A 16,432-nucleotide genomic window follows, 5' to 3' on the forward strand; every position below is an offset into this window, starting at 1 on the left:
GTGTGTGTAATGTGTCTGTGAGTGTGTGTGTGTGTGTTTGTGAGTGAGCGTGTGTGTATTTGAGTGTGTAGTGTGTGTGAATGTGAGAAAGTGTGTGTGTGTCTGTGTGAGTCTGTACTGTGTGTGTGTGTCTGAGTGAGTGTGCAGTGTATGTGAGTGTGTGTGTATTTGAGTGTGTAGTGTATGTAAGGGTGAGTATGTGTAGTGTATAAGAGTGTGTGTGTGTGTGTTTAAATGTGTGTATGTGTCTATTTGAGTGTGTGTGTGTGTGTGAGAGAGAGTGTGTAATGTGTCTATGTGTGTGTGTGTCTTCAAGTGTGTTGTGTGTGTCTGAGTGAGTGTGTGTGTATGTGAATGTGTAGTTTGTGTGCATTAGTGTGTGTGTGTGTGTAAGTGGTTGTGTAGTGTATGTGAATGTGTGTCAGTGAATGTCTGTGTAGTGTGTGTGTGTGTGTGTGTGTGTGTTAGCCAAAAAGTAGCCATACTGTAACATTTACACTACATCCTCACACACACACACACACACACACACACACACACACACACACACACATACACACTTGGCAGAGCAGAACTGTCCTTGGCACTGAAACTGCACAGTAAGGTTCTTCATCTCTCACACTGCTGTAACCAAACTCTATATAATATGGACGCTACATCACTCACACACACACACACACACACACACACACACACACACACACACACACTCACACACACACACTGTGCAGCTCTACACGACCGCTCACTCGTCCTTCCACTTCCTGTGAAAATAAAATCCACCTGCGGAGCTTCACCAGTATCTGTGTGTGTGTGTGTGTGTGTGTGTGTGTGTGTGTGTGTGCGTGTGTGTTTGTGCTCATGAGTCACGGGTTCCTGTCACACACACACACACACACACACGTAGATGCTCATGCACGAATCGAGCTGCTGAAATGACATTATCCACAGTGACAGCGTCCTGCTCCGTGGCTCGGTGGGTAGCACCGTCGCCTCACAGCACGAAGGTTCTGGGTTCGATTCCCAGGTGGGGTTTGCATGTTCTCCAGTGTCAGCGTCGGTTTCCTCCAACAGTACAAATACATGGTCAGGCTAACTGAGGGTACTAAAGTCCCCCTAGGTGCGCTGTGACGGACTGGCCACCTGTCCGGGGTGATTCGGACCCACAGCGACCTTGACCAGGCTAAACTAGAGGTAAAACAGATCATTATTAGACAAAAAAAGCAGATCTGGTACGGATGCCCTCGTATTTCTATCCGGGCCTGGGACCTGCACTGAGAGCGCACTGACCACCACAATGTCTAAAGCTGCGTCCGGAATCGCATACTTCTATTTACATTTTCAGCATTTAGCAGATGCTTTTATCCAAAGCGACTTACACAATGAGCAATTGAGGGTTAAGGGACCCAACAGTGGCAACTTGGTGGTGGCGGGGCTTGAACCGGCAACCTTCTGTTCACTAGTCCAGTACCTTAACCACTGAGCTATGTGGGTACCTAACCCACTTCCATACTCAATAGTACGCGAAATGAGGACGCGAGAGCGGTTAGTATGTCCGAATACATAGTACACACAAAGAGAAGTACCCGGATGACCTACTTCTTGGGCAGCCATGTTTGAGTATGCAAGCGATGCACACTTGTCCGCTAATGTATCCCATAATGCAACCGGAGCTGCGTAGGCGTTCGAAGCGGAATAAGAAACAAGAAAGACGCGGAAAACGGAGTCCTCTGTTCACAAGTGTAAGTAAGATAAATAAAATAACAATTTTTAAAGATGAATAAACAAAAAGACGATAAATATCCAAAATTTTTGGCGACTGGGGTTTGTAATGAGTCTGTAACTATGGTGATATTACGTCATCACTTGACGTTGGTAAGATGGCGGATGTAGTACGTAGCGGTGTTGTGTGCATACTGCACACTCCTGTACTGAGAGTATGTACTTTTTAACCGGCCGAGTAGTGCACACTTCCTCCAATCTAGTACGTACTCTGTAAGTATGCGATTCCGGACGCAGCTTAAGACTCGCCCAGAGTACTCAGGGGAACTGGGTATATCTAAACTGGAACAGTGCGAATACAGGAAAGCAAGCTCCCTCAACGTAAAAATGCCCGACTGCAGCTGGCTGGCGCTTTGTGCTCGGCCGACGACGCTCAGACATCAAACGTGTGTGTGTGTGTGTGTGTGACACGCCTTCTACTCATGTTTACACACACACACACACACACACACACACACGCAGCGAGGAGCGAGCCTGTCAGACGTAAATGAGCGCTTAGCTAAGTGATTAAACACACTCTTCAGGCGTCGCCCCCACTGAGGTCACACGGCAGCGCATCGGCCATCTCTCCAGGATGTGAAAGTGGAGATGGTGTGATCACAAGTAAAAACATGGCAGACTCCTCTTGTTGCTGCTGTAGCTCTGAATCCAAAATTCTATCCAGTACAACTGGGCGCATGACTACATTTAGTGTGTGTGTGTGTGTGTGTGTGTGTGGGATGCGATTGGCCAGGAAAAGGGCACGGGTCTGAGCAGCATCAGCAGGAGGCCACAGCATCCTTCAACCCACAACACTGAGAACTGACCTTTCAACAGGACGCCAGTCTGTCTGCCCGCCTCTGTGTGTGTGTGTGTGTGTGTGTGTGTGTGTGTACACAGGTGAGCACGGTAGAGGTGAGTGTGTCAGTAAGAGAGGTGATGATGTACACAGTGTGTGATGCTACACCAAAGCAAATATTACGATATGGAGACGAAAGTATGTGGACACCTGAGCGTGAGCCCGTTGGTATGGAGTTGCTATGAGGATTGCTGAAAGGTTCTGTGGGAATTTCTGCCCGTTCGATTAAGAGCGTATTTGCCACATACGCTCACAACACCTCTATATCACACCCTTCATTTTCCTCTCACATCAGGGGGGGTGTAAAGGGTGTACCCTCTGTACCCGTCTATACCCTCTGTACCCCCATTCTCAGTCACGGTTTATTCTCTGTACCCTCTGTACCCTCTCTTCCAGTCATTTTCAGTCATGGTGTACCCTCTGCATCCTCAAGAAGTACCTTATGAATCCTCTGTACCCTCTGTGCCTTCCATTTTCGGCCAAGGCGTACCCTCTGCACCCCTTGTACCCTCTGTGCCCCTCATTTTCAGTCAAGGTGTACTCACTGTACCCTTCGTGCCCTCTGACCTTCCATTTTCAGTGAAGTTGTACCCTCTGTCCCCTCTGTAACCCCCATTTCAACCAAAGTGTACCCCCTGTACCCTCTGTACCCCCCATTTTCAGTCACGTGTACCATCTGTGCCCTCTGTACCCCCCCCCCCCCCCCCCCATTTTCACTCAAGGTGTACCCTCTGTACCTGCATTTTTAGTCAATGTGTACCCACTGTACCCCCCATTTTTAGTTAAGGTGTACCCTCTGCACCCCCTGTAACTGCATTTTTAGTCATGGTGTACCCTCTGTACCCTGTCTACCCTTCATTTTCAGTCAGGCTGTACCCCCTGTACCCTCTGCGCCATCTGTGTCCCTTGTACCTTCCATTTCCAGTTCAGGTGTACCAACTACCTGCCATTTGTAGTCACAGTGTACCCTCTGTACCCTTCATTTTCGATCAAGGTACACACTCTGTGCCCTCTCTACCTTCCATTTTTAGTCGAGGTATACCCTGCGTGCCCCCTGTACCCTCGAAATCTGCCCGTCTAATTGGCGTGGCCTCCCACTCAGGCGCGTCTGTACTGAACCACCAGGGTGGCGTGTGATACTCAACATGCTGCGTTTGTAATGAAACATTAACCTGCTGCGCTAACGTACCACAGAGCAGCGCACACACACACACACACACACACACACACACAGATTTTATATGCAGTTTAGCAAGCGCATGCATGCAGACCGGGCGCTGGAGTTTTCTTTTTTAGCCTCATTAGCAGCGGATTATTGTTTTTCACGTCGCTCTGATAGCAGATCGCTAATGCTAATCAGTGTTCTGGATTTCTTTCCTTTCCTTTTTTATCTGATGCAAATTTTGGAAACGCGCGTCAGTTCGAGAGCTTCCCGGAGTCGTCATTAGCCCGAGCGAGCTGAAGTACATCGAACAGCTGCCTCGTCCAGCCCCCTGACACACACACACACACACACACACACACATCACCCCCCGATTCAAGCACCTCCATTCACTCCACTTCTCCAAACACGCCGCACAATCGCAGCTAATAAACATAACAAACGCAGGAGGTCGTAAAATGCAGATCAGCCGCGCTCGTACGGGCAGCGCAAGACCCGCTTCTGTGTAGCGGCGCAGACGGGACGAGCTCCTTCAACGTCTCGGGGTGTTCTATTATCTTCTCTGGAGGCTTCCAGGTATTATATACACCACACAGCCCTCTCTCTACACAGACGCATTTCCCATCATCCTTCACTCCTGAGAAGAGGGCGTGTCTTAAAATGCTCCTACTGAGGCGCCTTAATTCTGAGTGATGATCCGACTGAATGACGAGTGAGCGTCAGACGCCTCCTCAGCGCTGAAGATCAATCCCAGCATTCAGTGCGACACGACTTCTCTCACAAAAACGACAAACGTGGCGGACGAATCAATGTGGAGCAACCAACAGAGTTCTCTTCACATGTAAATAAATTCTCGTTGATGTTTAATCTGTATAAAGGTGTAATTATACAACGGAGGGAGACGTTAGCTGGCGTGCTTGTGTCGGTTTAAACGTCCTGAGGCTAACCGTGTTAGCTTAGTAAGCTAAAACCGCGGTGATGTGAGTAGAGCGTCTAAATAATCTGCCTCATGAGCTCCAGGTCTGATTAGGATCCTCTCTACTGAGGCAGCTGATCAGGGACGTAGAGGGGAGCAGGGCGGGTCACCAGGTTTTCGAACACTGACCTCTGTGTGACCTGTCTAGCTAGAACAACAGCCACTCTTTAGAGAAAGTGTTTCCGTGTGTGGGAATTTGTGCCCGTTCAGCCAGCGTATGTTGGAGTTCCGGTCCATTCCAGAGCTGTTGAGTGGGGCTGAGGTCAGGGCTCTGTGCAGGACACTTTATAGAGCTCGCTTAGTGCTGGAACAGGAAAGGGCCGGAAGAAGTCGGAAGAATGTAATTTCCCTTGTATAACTGATTTATTACACCTGTTAGCAGCTGTCGTGGCCGAAACGCAAGAATTCAGCAATTAAAAGGGGCGTCCCAATACTTTGGTCCTTCAGGTGGACCCTAGACACCCAGGACCGAGGGGGGGGGGCGATCCCAGGGCGAGAAGCTCCACGAGCGTTTATTAGCGCGGTCAATTCTGTCCGAGCAGTAAAACCAAATCAAACAGGTCACACGGAGACCATTAAGCGTAATAAATCACTGAACCCTCGGCCCACCGAGCGCCGCCCTCCGACCTCTCGCTGCAATCAGACGCACCTTCGCCACGAGCTCAAATCAGGGCCGATATAAAGCCGAGCGGCCGAGCGGGTCGAGCGCTAATGCTGGCTTTACTCACCAGGTCGTGGTTGGTGGAGTTGGAGTCGTCCTCAGGGAACGGGATGTACACGGCTAAGGCCATGCAGTTGGCGAAAATAGCGATTAGTATAAAGATATCGAAGGGTCTGAAACACACACAGAGTTAAAGAAAACAACCACGTCTACAATAATACAACTCATTTATTTTCCTGGGTTTAACATCCAATCACGTCTGATCACTTTTTTACCACAGCATCAAAATATCTGTAACAAATACACCTGACCATTGAAGAACAGAGTAAAAGCAGGTTAAAAAAGCATGTAGAGTAACAGACGGACTACAGTCAGTAATTGTAGAACTACAAAGTGCTTCTATATGGTAAGTGGAGCTGATAAAATGGACAGTGCGTGTAGAAACAAGGAGGTGGTTTTAATGTTATGGCTGATCGGTGTATAAACAATCTGAGCACTGAAAAGTGACTCCGAACCATTTTCCCTCCAAATTTCCTCCCAATTTAGTCATATCCAATTCCCAAATGGTGTTTCTCCTCTACTGCTGCAGACCTCCACTCTAATTGCACTCTAATAGAGCCGTATCACGCACCGATCTCCGTTACCCCCCCCCCCCCGTCTCTGTGCAGTACCTCGAACGGCCAGCAGAGGTCGTGACTGCAGCAGTTATGAGGAATCGCCACCCAGATTCGAACCCGAGAGCCGGGGAAAGGCACTCACTCACTCAGCCCCTCTATTCCCACCTCTTTTGCAACTATGATCTTCTGAGAAAGGCTTTTCACCAGATTTCGGAGTGTGGCTGTGGAAATTTGTGCCCGTTCATTATGAAGAGCAGTTGTGAGGTCAAGCATGGTAAAAAAAAAAAGACCCTTATCTGGGGACCCATGGTTTGAATCTCGGCGGGGCTTTCGGGACAGACGTGATTAACTGATGTCTGAGGGGGGTGTGCCCAAATCAGCCTAGCCATTGTGAGGTGCAGGGAGAGAACATGCTAAACCCACTGAGACAATCACCAGAGGTATACACGGGTATCCAGTGCTGACTGAAACACGTCACCCAGGTAACAGAATCCGGACCAGCACTAGCGGGTCTCTCTCTCTCTCTCTCTAATGAAGGATACTTCCACTCCACGATGCTGATGCAGGCCCGGCGGAACGGGTTGTTCAGGTTGAGGCAAAACAGCGCCCTCTGGGGCCGGGTGTTGGCCGAGCTGCTCTGCTTCTTGCTCTTGGCGTACTGCTGCCTCCTCTTCTGCGCCAGAGAGCCAGCCGCGGCCGCCAAGGACGTGGGCGGGGCCTCTGCGGCGGGTGGGGCGGACGGCGGGACCGGGCCGTTGGCGCTCATGGTGCCGGGGCATCCACCGGCACGTGCCTCCCAGGGGAGAACGCAGAGGGGCGGGCGAAGGGGCGGGTGCTGGGGCGGAGGGGCGGGGCTTTCTCACCGACACGCCGGCACGTCACCAGGAGCAGGGGCGCCGGTGCGGCTGGCATAATTTACCTCTGCAGGAAAAGAGACAAAGTGTTAGAGAACCACGACTGACAGGTAACATGAAGGTTAAGACACGTACATTTTATTTATCATACACTATATGGTCAAAATTATTGGGACACCTGAACATGGTCCTGCATGGTCCACAGATATTTGTGATTTATTCTGCAGAGAGGAATAATCACGGCATCATGTTGCCAAAATAAGAAAGTAAAGAAATGTCAAGAGGGACGGAGACATGGAACAGGATGGAGATGTGAAGAGGGCCAGAGACGTTAAGAGGGATGGAGACCTGGACAAGGACATGGAACTGGATGGAGACATGTAGAGGGACGAAGACGTTAAGAGGGATGGAGACCTGGAGAGGGACAGAGGTGTTGAGAGGGACAGGGACGTGGACGGAGACATGGAGAGGGACAGAGGTGTTGAGAGGGACAGAGACGTGGACGGAGACGTGGAGAGGGACAGAGGTGTTGAGAGGGACAGGGACGTGGACGGAGACGTTGAGAAGGACAGAGGTGTTGAGAGGGACAGGGACGTGGACGGAGACGTGGAGAGGGACAGAGGTGTTGAGAGGGACAGGGACGTGGACGGAGACGTGGAGAGGGACAGAGGTGTTGAGAGGGACGGGGACGTGGACGGAGACGTGGAGAGGGACAGAGGTGTTGAGAGGGACAGGGACGTGGACGGAGACGTGGAGAGGGACAGAGGTGTTGAGAGGGACAGGGACGTGGACGGAGACGTGGAGAGGGACAGAGGTGTTGAGAGGGACAGGGACGTGGACGGAGACATGGAGAGGGACAGAGGTGTTGAGAGGGACAGAGACGTGGACGGAGACGTGGAGAGGGACAGAGGTGTTGAGAGGGACAGGGACGTGGACGGAGACGTAGTGAGGGACAGAGGTGTTGAGAGGGACAGGGACGTGGACGGAGACGTGGAGAGGGACAGAGGTGTTGAGAGGGACGGGGACGTGGACGGAGACGTGGAGAGGGACAGAGGTGTTGAGAGGGACAGGGACGTGGACGGAGACGTGGAGAGGGACAGAGGTGTTGAGAGGGACAGGGACGGAGACGTGGAGAGGGACAGAGGTGTTGAGAGGGACGGAGACGTGGAGAGGGACAGAGGTGTTGAGAGGGACAGGGACGTGGACAGAGACGTGGAGAGGGACAGAGGTGTTGAGAGGGACAGGGACGTGGACGGAGACGTGGAGAGGGACAGAGGTGTTGAGAGGGACAGGGACGTGGACGGAGACGTGGAGAGGGACAGAGGTGTTGAGAGGGACAGGGACGTGGACGGAGACATGGAGAGGGACAGAGGTGTTGAGAGGGACAGAGACGTGGACGGAGACGTGGAGAGGGACAGAGGTGTTGAGAGGGACAGGGACGTGGACGGAGACGTAGTGAGGGACAGAGGTGTTGAGAGGGACAGGGACGTGGACGGAGACGTGGAGAGGGACAGAGGTGTTGAGAGGGACGGGGACGTGGACGGAGACGTGGAGAGGGACAGAGGTGTTGAGAGGGACAGGGACGTGGACGGAGACGTGGAGAGGGACAGAGGTGTTGAGAGGGACAGGGACGTGGACGGAGACGTGGAGAGGGACAGAGGTGTTGAGAGGGACGGGGACGTGGACGGAGACGTGGAGAGGGACAGAGGTGTTGAGAGGGACAGGGACGTGGACAGAGACGTGGAGAGGGACAGAGGTGTTGAGAGGGACAGGGACGTGGACGGAGACGTGGAGAGGGACAGAGGTGTTGAGAGGGACAGGGACGTGGACGGAGACGTGGAGAGGGACAGAGGTGTTGAGAGGGACAGGGACGTGGACGGAGACATGGAGAGGGACAGAGGTGTTGAGAGGGACAGAGACGTGGACGGAGACGTGGAGAGGGACAGAGGTGTTGAGAGGGACAGGGACGTGGACGGAGACGTAGTGAGGGACAGAGGTGTTGAGAGGGACAGGGACGTGGACGGAGACGTGGAGAGGGACAGAGGTGTTGAGAGGGACGGGGACGTGGACGGAGACGTGGAGAGGGACAGAGGTGTTGAGAGGGACAGGGACGTGGACGGAGACGTGGAGAGGGACAGAGGTGTTGAGAGGGACAGGGACGTGGACGGAGACGTGGAGAGGGACAGAGGTGTTGAGAGGGACAGGGACGTGGACGGAGACGTGGAGAGGGACAGAGGTGTTGAGAGGGACAGGGACGTGGACGGAGACGTGGAGAGGGACAGAAATGTTGAGAGGGACAGGGACGTGGACGGAGACGTGGAGAGGGACAGAGGTGTTGAGAGGGACAGGGACGTGGACGGAGACGTGGAGAGGGACAGAGGTGTTGAGAGGGACAGGGACGTGGACGGAGACGTGGAGAGGGACAGAGGTGTTGAGAGGGACAGGGACGTGGACGGAGACGTGGAGAGGGACAGAGGTGTTGAGAGGGACAGGGACGTGGACGGAGACGTGGAGAGGGACAGAGGTGTTGAGAGGGACAGGGACGTGGACGGAGACGTGGAGAGGGACAGAGGTGTTGAGAGGGACAGGGACGTGGACGGAGACGTTGAGAAGGACAGAGGTGTTGAGAGGGACAGGGACGTGGACGGAGACGTGGAGAGGGACAGAGGTGTTGAGAGGGACAGGGACGTGGACGGAGACGTGGAGAGGGACAGAGGTGTTGAGAGGGACGGGGACGTGGACGGAGACGTGGAGAGGGACAGAGGTGTTGAGAGGGACAGGGACGTGGACGGAGACGTGGAGAGGGACAGAGGTGTTGAGAGGGACAGGGACGTGGACGGAGACGTGGAGAGGGACAGAGGTGTTGAGAGGGACAGGGACGTGGACGGAGACGTGGAGAGGGACAGAGGTGTTGAGAGGGACAGGGACGTGGACGGAGACGTGGAGAGGGACAGAAATGTTGAGAGGGACAGGGACGTGGACGGAGACGTGGAGAGGGACAGAGGTGTTGAGAGGGACAGGGACGTGGACGGAGACGTGGAGAGGGACAGAGGTGTTGAGAGGGACAGGGACGTGGACGGAGACGTGGAGAGGGACAGAGGTGTTGAGAGGGACAGGGACGTGGACGGAGACGTGGAGAGGGACAGAGGTGTTGAGAGGGACAGGGACGTGGACGGAGACGTGGAGAGGGACAGAGGTGTTGAGAGGGACAGGGACGTGGACGGAGACATGGAGAGGGACAGAGGTGTTGAGAGGGACAGAGACGTGGACGGAGACATGGAGAGGGACAGAGGTGTTGAGAGGGACAGGGACGTGGACGGAGACGTAGTGAGGGACAGAGGTGTTGAGAGGGACAGGGACGTGGACGGAGACGTGGAGAGGGACAGAGGTGTTGAGAGGGACGGGGACGTGGACGGAGACGTGGAGAGGGACAGAGGTGTTGAGAGGGACAGGGACGTGGACGGAGACGTGGAGAGGGACAGAGGTGTTGAGAGGGACAGGGACGTGGACGGAGACGTGGAGAGGGACAGAGGTGTTGAGAGGGACAGGGACGTGGACGGAGACGTGGAGAGGGACAGAGGTGTTGAGAGGGACAGGGACGTGGACGGAGACGTGGAGAGGGACAGAAATGTTGAGAGGGACAGGGACGTGGACGGAGACGTGGAGAGGGACAGAGGTGTTGAGAGGGACAGGGACGTGGACGGAGACGTGGAGAGGGACAGAGGTGTTGAGAGGGACAGGGACGTGGACGGAGACGTGGAGAGGGACAGAGGTGTTGAGAGGGACAGGGACGTGGACGGAGACGTGGAGAGGGACAGAGGTGTTGAGAGGGACAGGGACGTGGACGGAGACGTGGAGAGGGACAGAGGTGTTGAGAGGGACAGGGACGTGGACGGAGACGTGGAGAGGGACAGAGGTGTTGAGAGGGACAGGGACGTGGACGGAGACGTGGAGAGGGACAGAGGTGTTGAGAGGGACAGGGACGTGGACGGAGACGTTGAGAAGGACAGAGGTGTTGAGAGGGACAGGGACGTGGACGGAGACGTGGAGAGGGACAGAGGTGTTGAGAGGGACAGGGACGTGGACGGAGACGTGGAGAGGGACAGAGGTGTTGAGAGGGACGGGGACGTGGACGGAGACGTGGAGAGGGACAGAGGTGTTGAGAGGGACGGGGACGTGGACGGAGACGTGGAGAGGGACAGAGGTGTTGAGAGGGACAGGGACGTGGACGGAGACGTGGAGAGGGACAGAAATGTTGAGAGGGACAGGGACGTGGACGGAGACGTGGAGAGGGACAGAGGTGTTGAGAGGGACAGGGACGTGGACGGAGACGTGGAGAGGGACAGAGGTGTTGAGAGGGACAGGGACGTGGACGGAGACGTGGAGAGGGACAGAGGTGTTGAGAGGGACAGGGACGTGGACGGAGACGTGGAGAGGGACAGAGGTGTTGAGAGGGACAGGGACGTGGACGGAGACGTGGAGAGGGACAGAGGTGTTGAGAGGGACAGGGACGTGGACGGAGACGTGGAGAGGGACAGAGGTGTTGAGAGGGACAGGGACGTGGACGGAGACGTTGAGAAGGACAGAGGTGTTGAGAGGGACAGGGACGTGGACGGAGACGTGGAGAGGGACAGAGGTGTTGAGAGGGACAGGGACGTGGACGGAGACGTGGAGAGGGACAGAGGTGTTGAGAGGGACGGGGACGTGGACGGAGACGTGGAGAGGGACAGAGGTGTTGAGAGGGACAGGGACGTGGACGGAGACGTAGAGGGGGACAGAGGTGTTGAGAGGGACAGGGACGTGGACGGAGACGTAGAGAGGGACAGAGGTGTTGAGAGGGACAGGGACGTGGACGGAGACGTGGAGAGGGACGGAGGTGTTGAGAGGGACAGGGACGTGGACGGAGACGTGGAGAGGGACAGAGGTGTTGAGAGGGACAGGGACGTGGACGGAGACGTGGAGAGGGACAGAGGTGTTGAGAGGGACGGGGACGTGGACGGAGACGTGGAGAGGGACAGAGGTGTTGAGAGGGACAGGGACGTGGACGGAGACGTAGAGGGGGACAGAGGTGTTGAGAGGGACAGGGACGTGGACGGAGACGTAGAGAGGGACGGAGGTGTTGAGAGGGACAGGGACGTGGACGGAGACGTGGAGAGGGACAGAGGTGTTGAGAGGGACGGGGACGTGGACGGAGACGTTGAGAAGGACGGGGACGTGGACAGAAGCAGAACGTGATAAAGACATTAAGAGGGACAGAGACGTTGAGAGGGACGGAGACGTTGAGAGGGACGGAGACGTTGAGAAGGACGGGGATGTGGACAGAAGCAGAACGTGATGGAGACATTAAGAGGGACGGAGACGTTGAGAAGGACGGGGACGTGGACAGAAACAGAACGTGATGAAGTTAGGAGGAACAGTGACATAGACAGAGATGTTGAGAGGGACGTGGACGGAGACGTGGAGAGGGACAGTGACATGGACAGAGGTGTTGAGAGGGACGGGGACGTGGACAGAAGCAGAACGTGATGGTTGTAGATAGGAGAAGGACGTGAGTGAGTCAGTGGGAGGTTTGTGCTGATTTTCTTGCCTGGATTATATAAGTCTGTGGGTGTGAAAGTGTTCGGCTCTAAAGGCTCCTGAGACCCAGAATGCATCAGTGCTTAACAAAACGTACACAGTCAAACCTAACCGTCCATAAAAAACACGATTAAACCCAAAACCTCGTCTCAGTCTAAACGGATCAGAGTGACCGACAGAACCAACGGCTTCTAACACCCACATGCATTCATTTATTGTTTGTTTTACCACTACTTCATCCTGGTCAGGGTCGTGGTGGGTCTGAGTCATTGAGTAAAAGGATGGAAACACTCCCCTCCCCCCCCCAGACACACACACTCACACTCAAAAGTGAATTTTGATGAGTGTGTCGATGTCCATTAAAAACTGCAGACGGTGGCTGAACCCCAGTAGCTCTAGACAAAGTCAAACTGTCACGATCTTAAAAAACCATTATAACATCGCTGGAGCGATTTATCATCCCGGTTCTGAACAATAGATTTTCTGCGGCGCTAAAATGCATCAGAGGACGAGAGGACGCGGAGACGAGACAACCATCAGCTCAAATCGGCTGTTTAAAGCCCCTGACTTGTGACTCTGCAGGGAAATGTGAACAAAGGTCACCCCAAAGGTCACGCTGCCTGTCCCCTAAAGGTCGTGTTGCACGTGTATTCCCTTACACACTGTACCTACCGGCTCCGGCTGCACCGGCGCGGTGAGAAAAGCGACCAGCTAACATGAAGAATAAAGCCGGAACCCAGAGGACTGTTTACTGGACGTGTGGGGTAGAGATGCGCCAATTTTAGATACATGATGGGCACAAAAGGGTCCTTTCTGTGTGGAGTTTGCATGTTCTCCCTTGGTTCCCCCCCCCCCCCCCACCACAAGTCAAAGACACACAATCAGGCCAATCTGAGATACTAAAAACTCCCCTTAGTGTGAGTGTGTTGGACCAGTGGGTCCAGTGGGTGATGGACTGACGACCTGTTTGGGGTGTTTTTAGCCTTTCGGTCAATGAATGTGACCCAGCGCAACCCTGACCAGGATAAATCGGTGCTAAGACAGACAGTGAACGCATAAATAAATAAATGAATGAATGAATGAATAATAACTGTTGTGTGTTTATAGGTGGATTTTATGGAGTGTACTAGCTAGTGCACTTCAGTGGGAGATGTGATGCTGTTCAGTATTCAGCCTCTGGACTGTGAGAGGACAAAAACCAAGGACTAAATACCGAACAGCCATGAAAGACTAAAATAGAAAGCAGAATGTCTAAACACTTGGCTGCTTTTGTTTTCTATTTCAGGCTGATTTCGTGTCCTGCAGGTTGATTGGAATCCATCATGAGGAAGAGTCGGTGACATTCCCAGAGCTGTAACCTTCACCAATGTCTCTGACTAACGTGTTTATCATGTAACCTGACGTGAGGAGCACAAAACGCGCATTTATAGACATAAAATGATAGAAATATCGCACTGTCTATGTGAAAACGTGCTGAATAAAACTGCTCATTATTATTTTAGCCTCCTTGATACGTTACCATAGGTTACCATATTGCTAGGTTACCGTACCGCGAACCGACACCACTGACACGCCGCTTATCGTATATTTATTTCTATTATTTATCAACATAAAATCTGATTTAGTTCGGGGTTTAACACAGAAATCAAACGAAAAACAAACACGTTCGTGGAAGCGAGTGCCGTTTACAAATTTGCCCCGTATGATGGGAATAGCCGCGAGTCGACTCCTGTGAGTCGATTCTTCGATTCCACACAAATGATTCAAAGAAATCGTGAAGAAAGATGAGATTAGCTTTGTTGACTGAACGTATCAAATCAGAATTTTGTACATAAATATTAGAAAAGCAACGTCAAGTCCATATTTATCAGTCATAAAAGCGTTTCACCTTGAATATTAGCAGAAGATATAAACAAAATAAACAATTTAAACTGACTGTAAATGCATTTGATCAACATAAATACATTGTATGGATTATTTAACCTAGAAATGATGTAGATGCTTGAATATTTACATTCGTGAGAATGTTTTTAAGGATCAGTGTGGACGGGGGGTCCAAAAATTGATCTGACTGACTGACTGAACAATTGCACTAGCACCGGCTCCTTGCAATTCACTATAAAATGCGTTAATTAAATGCGTAATATATTCTAGGACTGTTGCAGTTACCTAATGACCATTATATAGGGTGACTTAATTTGGAGTAAGAAATGCCCTGTGATTGACGGGCACCCTGTCTGGGTGTTTCAGCCCTGCACATATTGTTTCTGGGTGGCACGGGTCTACACCAACCTTCACCAGGACACAGTTCCTACCGAAAATGATGATTTAGATGGTAGAACTGCAGAATATGTACAACTGTTCAGTCTAAAGTATCTTGGTGATTTTGCAGGTCACCATTCGGTTCCAAGGCTGTTGGGTGGGTTTGTAAGTCATTGTGAACTCAATATGCAATGATTTGACAGTGACAGTGGTAGCCTAGTGGGTAGAGCTTTGGGCTATCAACTAAAAGGTTGAGGGTTCGAATCCCAGGTCTGCCATGCAGCCACTGTTGGGCCCTTAAGCAAGGCCCTTAACTAATCGTACCTCTGTACGATGGCTGACCCTTTGCGCTCTGACCCCAGCTTCCAAACAAGCTGAGATGTGCGAAGAAGGAATTTCGTTGCACTGTACACGTGTACATGTATATATGACAAATAAAGGCATTCTATTCTATTCAATTGAAGAAGTCGCTGGTTCAAGCCCCACCACTGCAGGTTGCTGTTGTTGGGCCCTTGAGCAAGGCCCTTAACCCTTAATTGCTTAGACTGTATACTGTCACTGTACTGTAAGTCGCTTTGGATAAAGGCGTCCGCTAAATGCTGAAAATGTAAATGTAAATTAAAATATACAGTATACTAGTTGTGTGTGGCATAAAATACAGAAACATAACAGTAACAATTTAAATATATGCAATTATTTGCTCAAATGAAACAGTTTATACAGTAAATATTGTATAACCTTGATTGATCTCTATGTTTAATGTACTGTATATTAAACCTTCTTGCCTGACCTGCTTCAGTGTCTTTTTTGGCAACACATATATTCGCAGAATCGACTCCGGAATCGACTCCCTATTACCAAGCCAGGGAATCAGAATCGGAGTCAACTCCATCAATTCTGAAACCGAGACCCGTTTGATTAGCCAGTTAGCTTCGCGACGCTAAAAATATGACACAATTTAGGCAACGACACCCAACCTGACAGAAAAACAAGCTACCGAACGCGGCCCCGCTTACCTTCTCGGAGGACTTTCTCTCCGGCCGGTGTGTGGGCGCCTCGCTCCGGTTGGATCGGAGGAGAAAAGTCCGCCGACTTTCAGACCAGAATCGCTCAGCGCCGGAACCAACCGTCCAGTCCACACTCATCAGCTCGAGCTGCTTGTAGCGTCTATTAACGCGCGCGTGCGGTGATCATTCCAAACGGTCCATGTTGCTCGCGAGCGCGCGCGAGAGCATCCTCGGATCCGCGCGCGTTTGTGTATATGAGTGTCTGTGCGCACGAGATCGTCTCCGCACGCGCTCGCACACACACACACACACGCGCTCGCGCGAACCAAACTGCGCGTGACCGTCTGACAGCAGCCGCACGCGCACGCTCGCTCATTCATCACCTTCTTATCATCTAATCAAACCCGTAGCCTCCACATCCGGGTCCTTTTACAGCTTTCACACACGGCCGGGTGACATATTAAAGGAAAACCCAACAAAACCCGGTAAAGCATTTCAACTTGGTATAGACTTATTTGAAAGTGTGTTAGAGGCATGGGACACCCCCTCCTGGGGAACTTGATTGCAATTCTCACCTCTAGTCAATGGATGTGAACTTTTGCATGTTCTCCCACCTCCTAAATGCATGCTGAAGAAGGTGGATTGGTTGATTGATGTATTTGGAACTGTATTAGAGGCCTGGGACACCTCCTCATC

The 16,432-nt window shown here is 52.3% G+C and overlaps 1 protein-coding gene across 5 annotated transcripts in view; it reads right to left on the minus strand.

Moving 5' to 3' along the window:
- cacna1da (calcium channel, voltage-dependent, L type, alpha 1D subunit, a) overlaps positions 1–15,857 on the minus strand; it is a 61,768-nt gene extending 45,911 nt beyond the window's left edge. For all 5 annotated transcript variants that reach the window (XM_062986331.1, XM_062986335.1, XM_062986332.1 and 2 more), the window contains exons 1-3: positions 15,746–15,857; positions 6,579–6,957; positions 5,487–5,592 (exon numbers count right to left, since the gene is read on the minus strand). In XM_062986331.1, the coding sequence (XP_062842401.1) occupies positions 5,487–5,592; positions 6,579–6,802 (330 nt within the window). In that variant the 5' untranslated portion in view covers positions 6,803–6,957; positions 15,746–15,857. The remainder of the gene's footprint in view (positions 1–5,486; positions 5,593–6,578; positions 6,958–15,745) is intronic.
- Between the last annotated feature and the right edge of the window lie 575 nt (positions 15,858–16,432).

This window comes from Trichomycterus rosablanca, chromosome 24, assembly GCF_030014385.1.
Source record: "Trichomycterus rosablanca isolate fTriRos1 chromosome 24, fTriRos1.hap1, whole genome shotgun sequence".
Taxonomy (NCBI): Eukaryota; Metazoa; Chordata; class Actinopteri; order Siluriformes; family Trichomycteridae; genus Trichomycterus; species Trichomycterus rosablanca.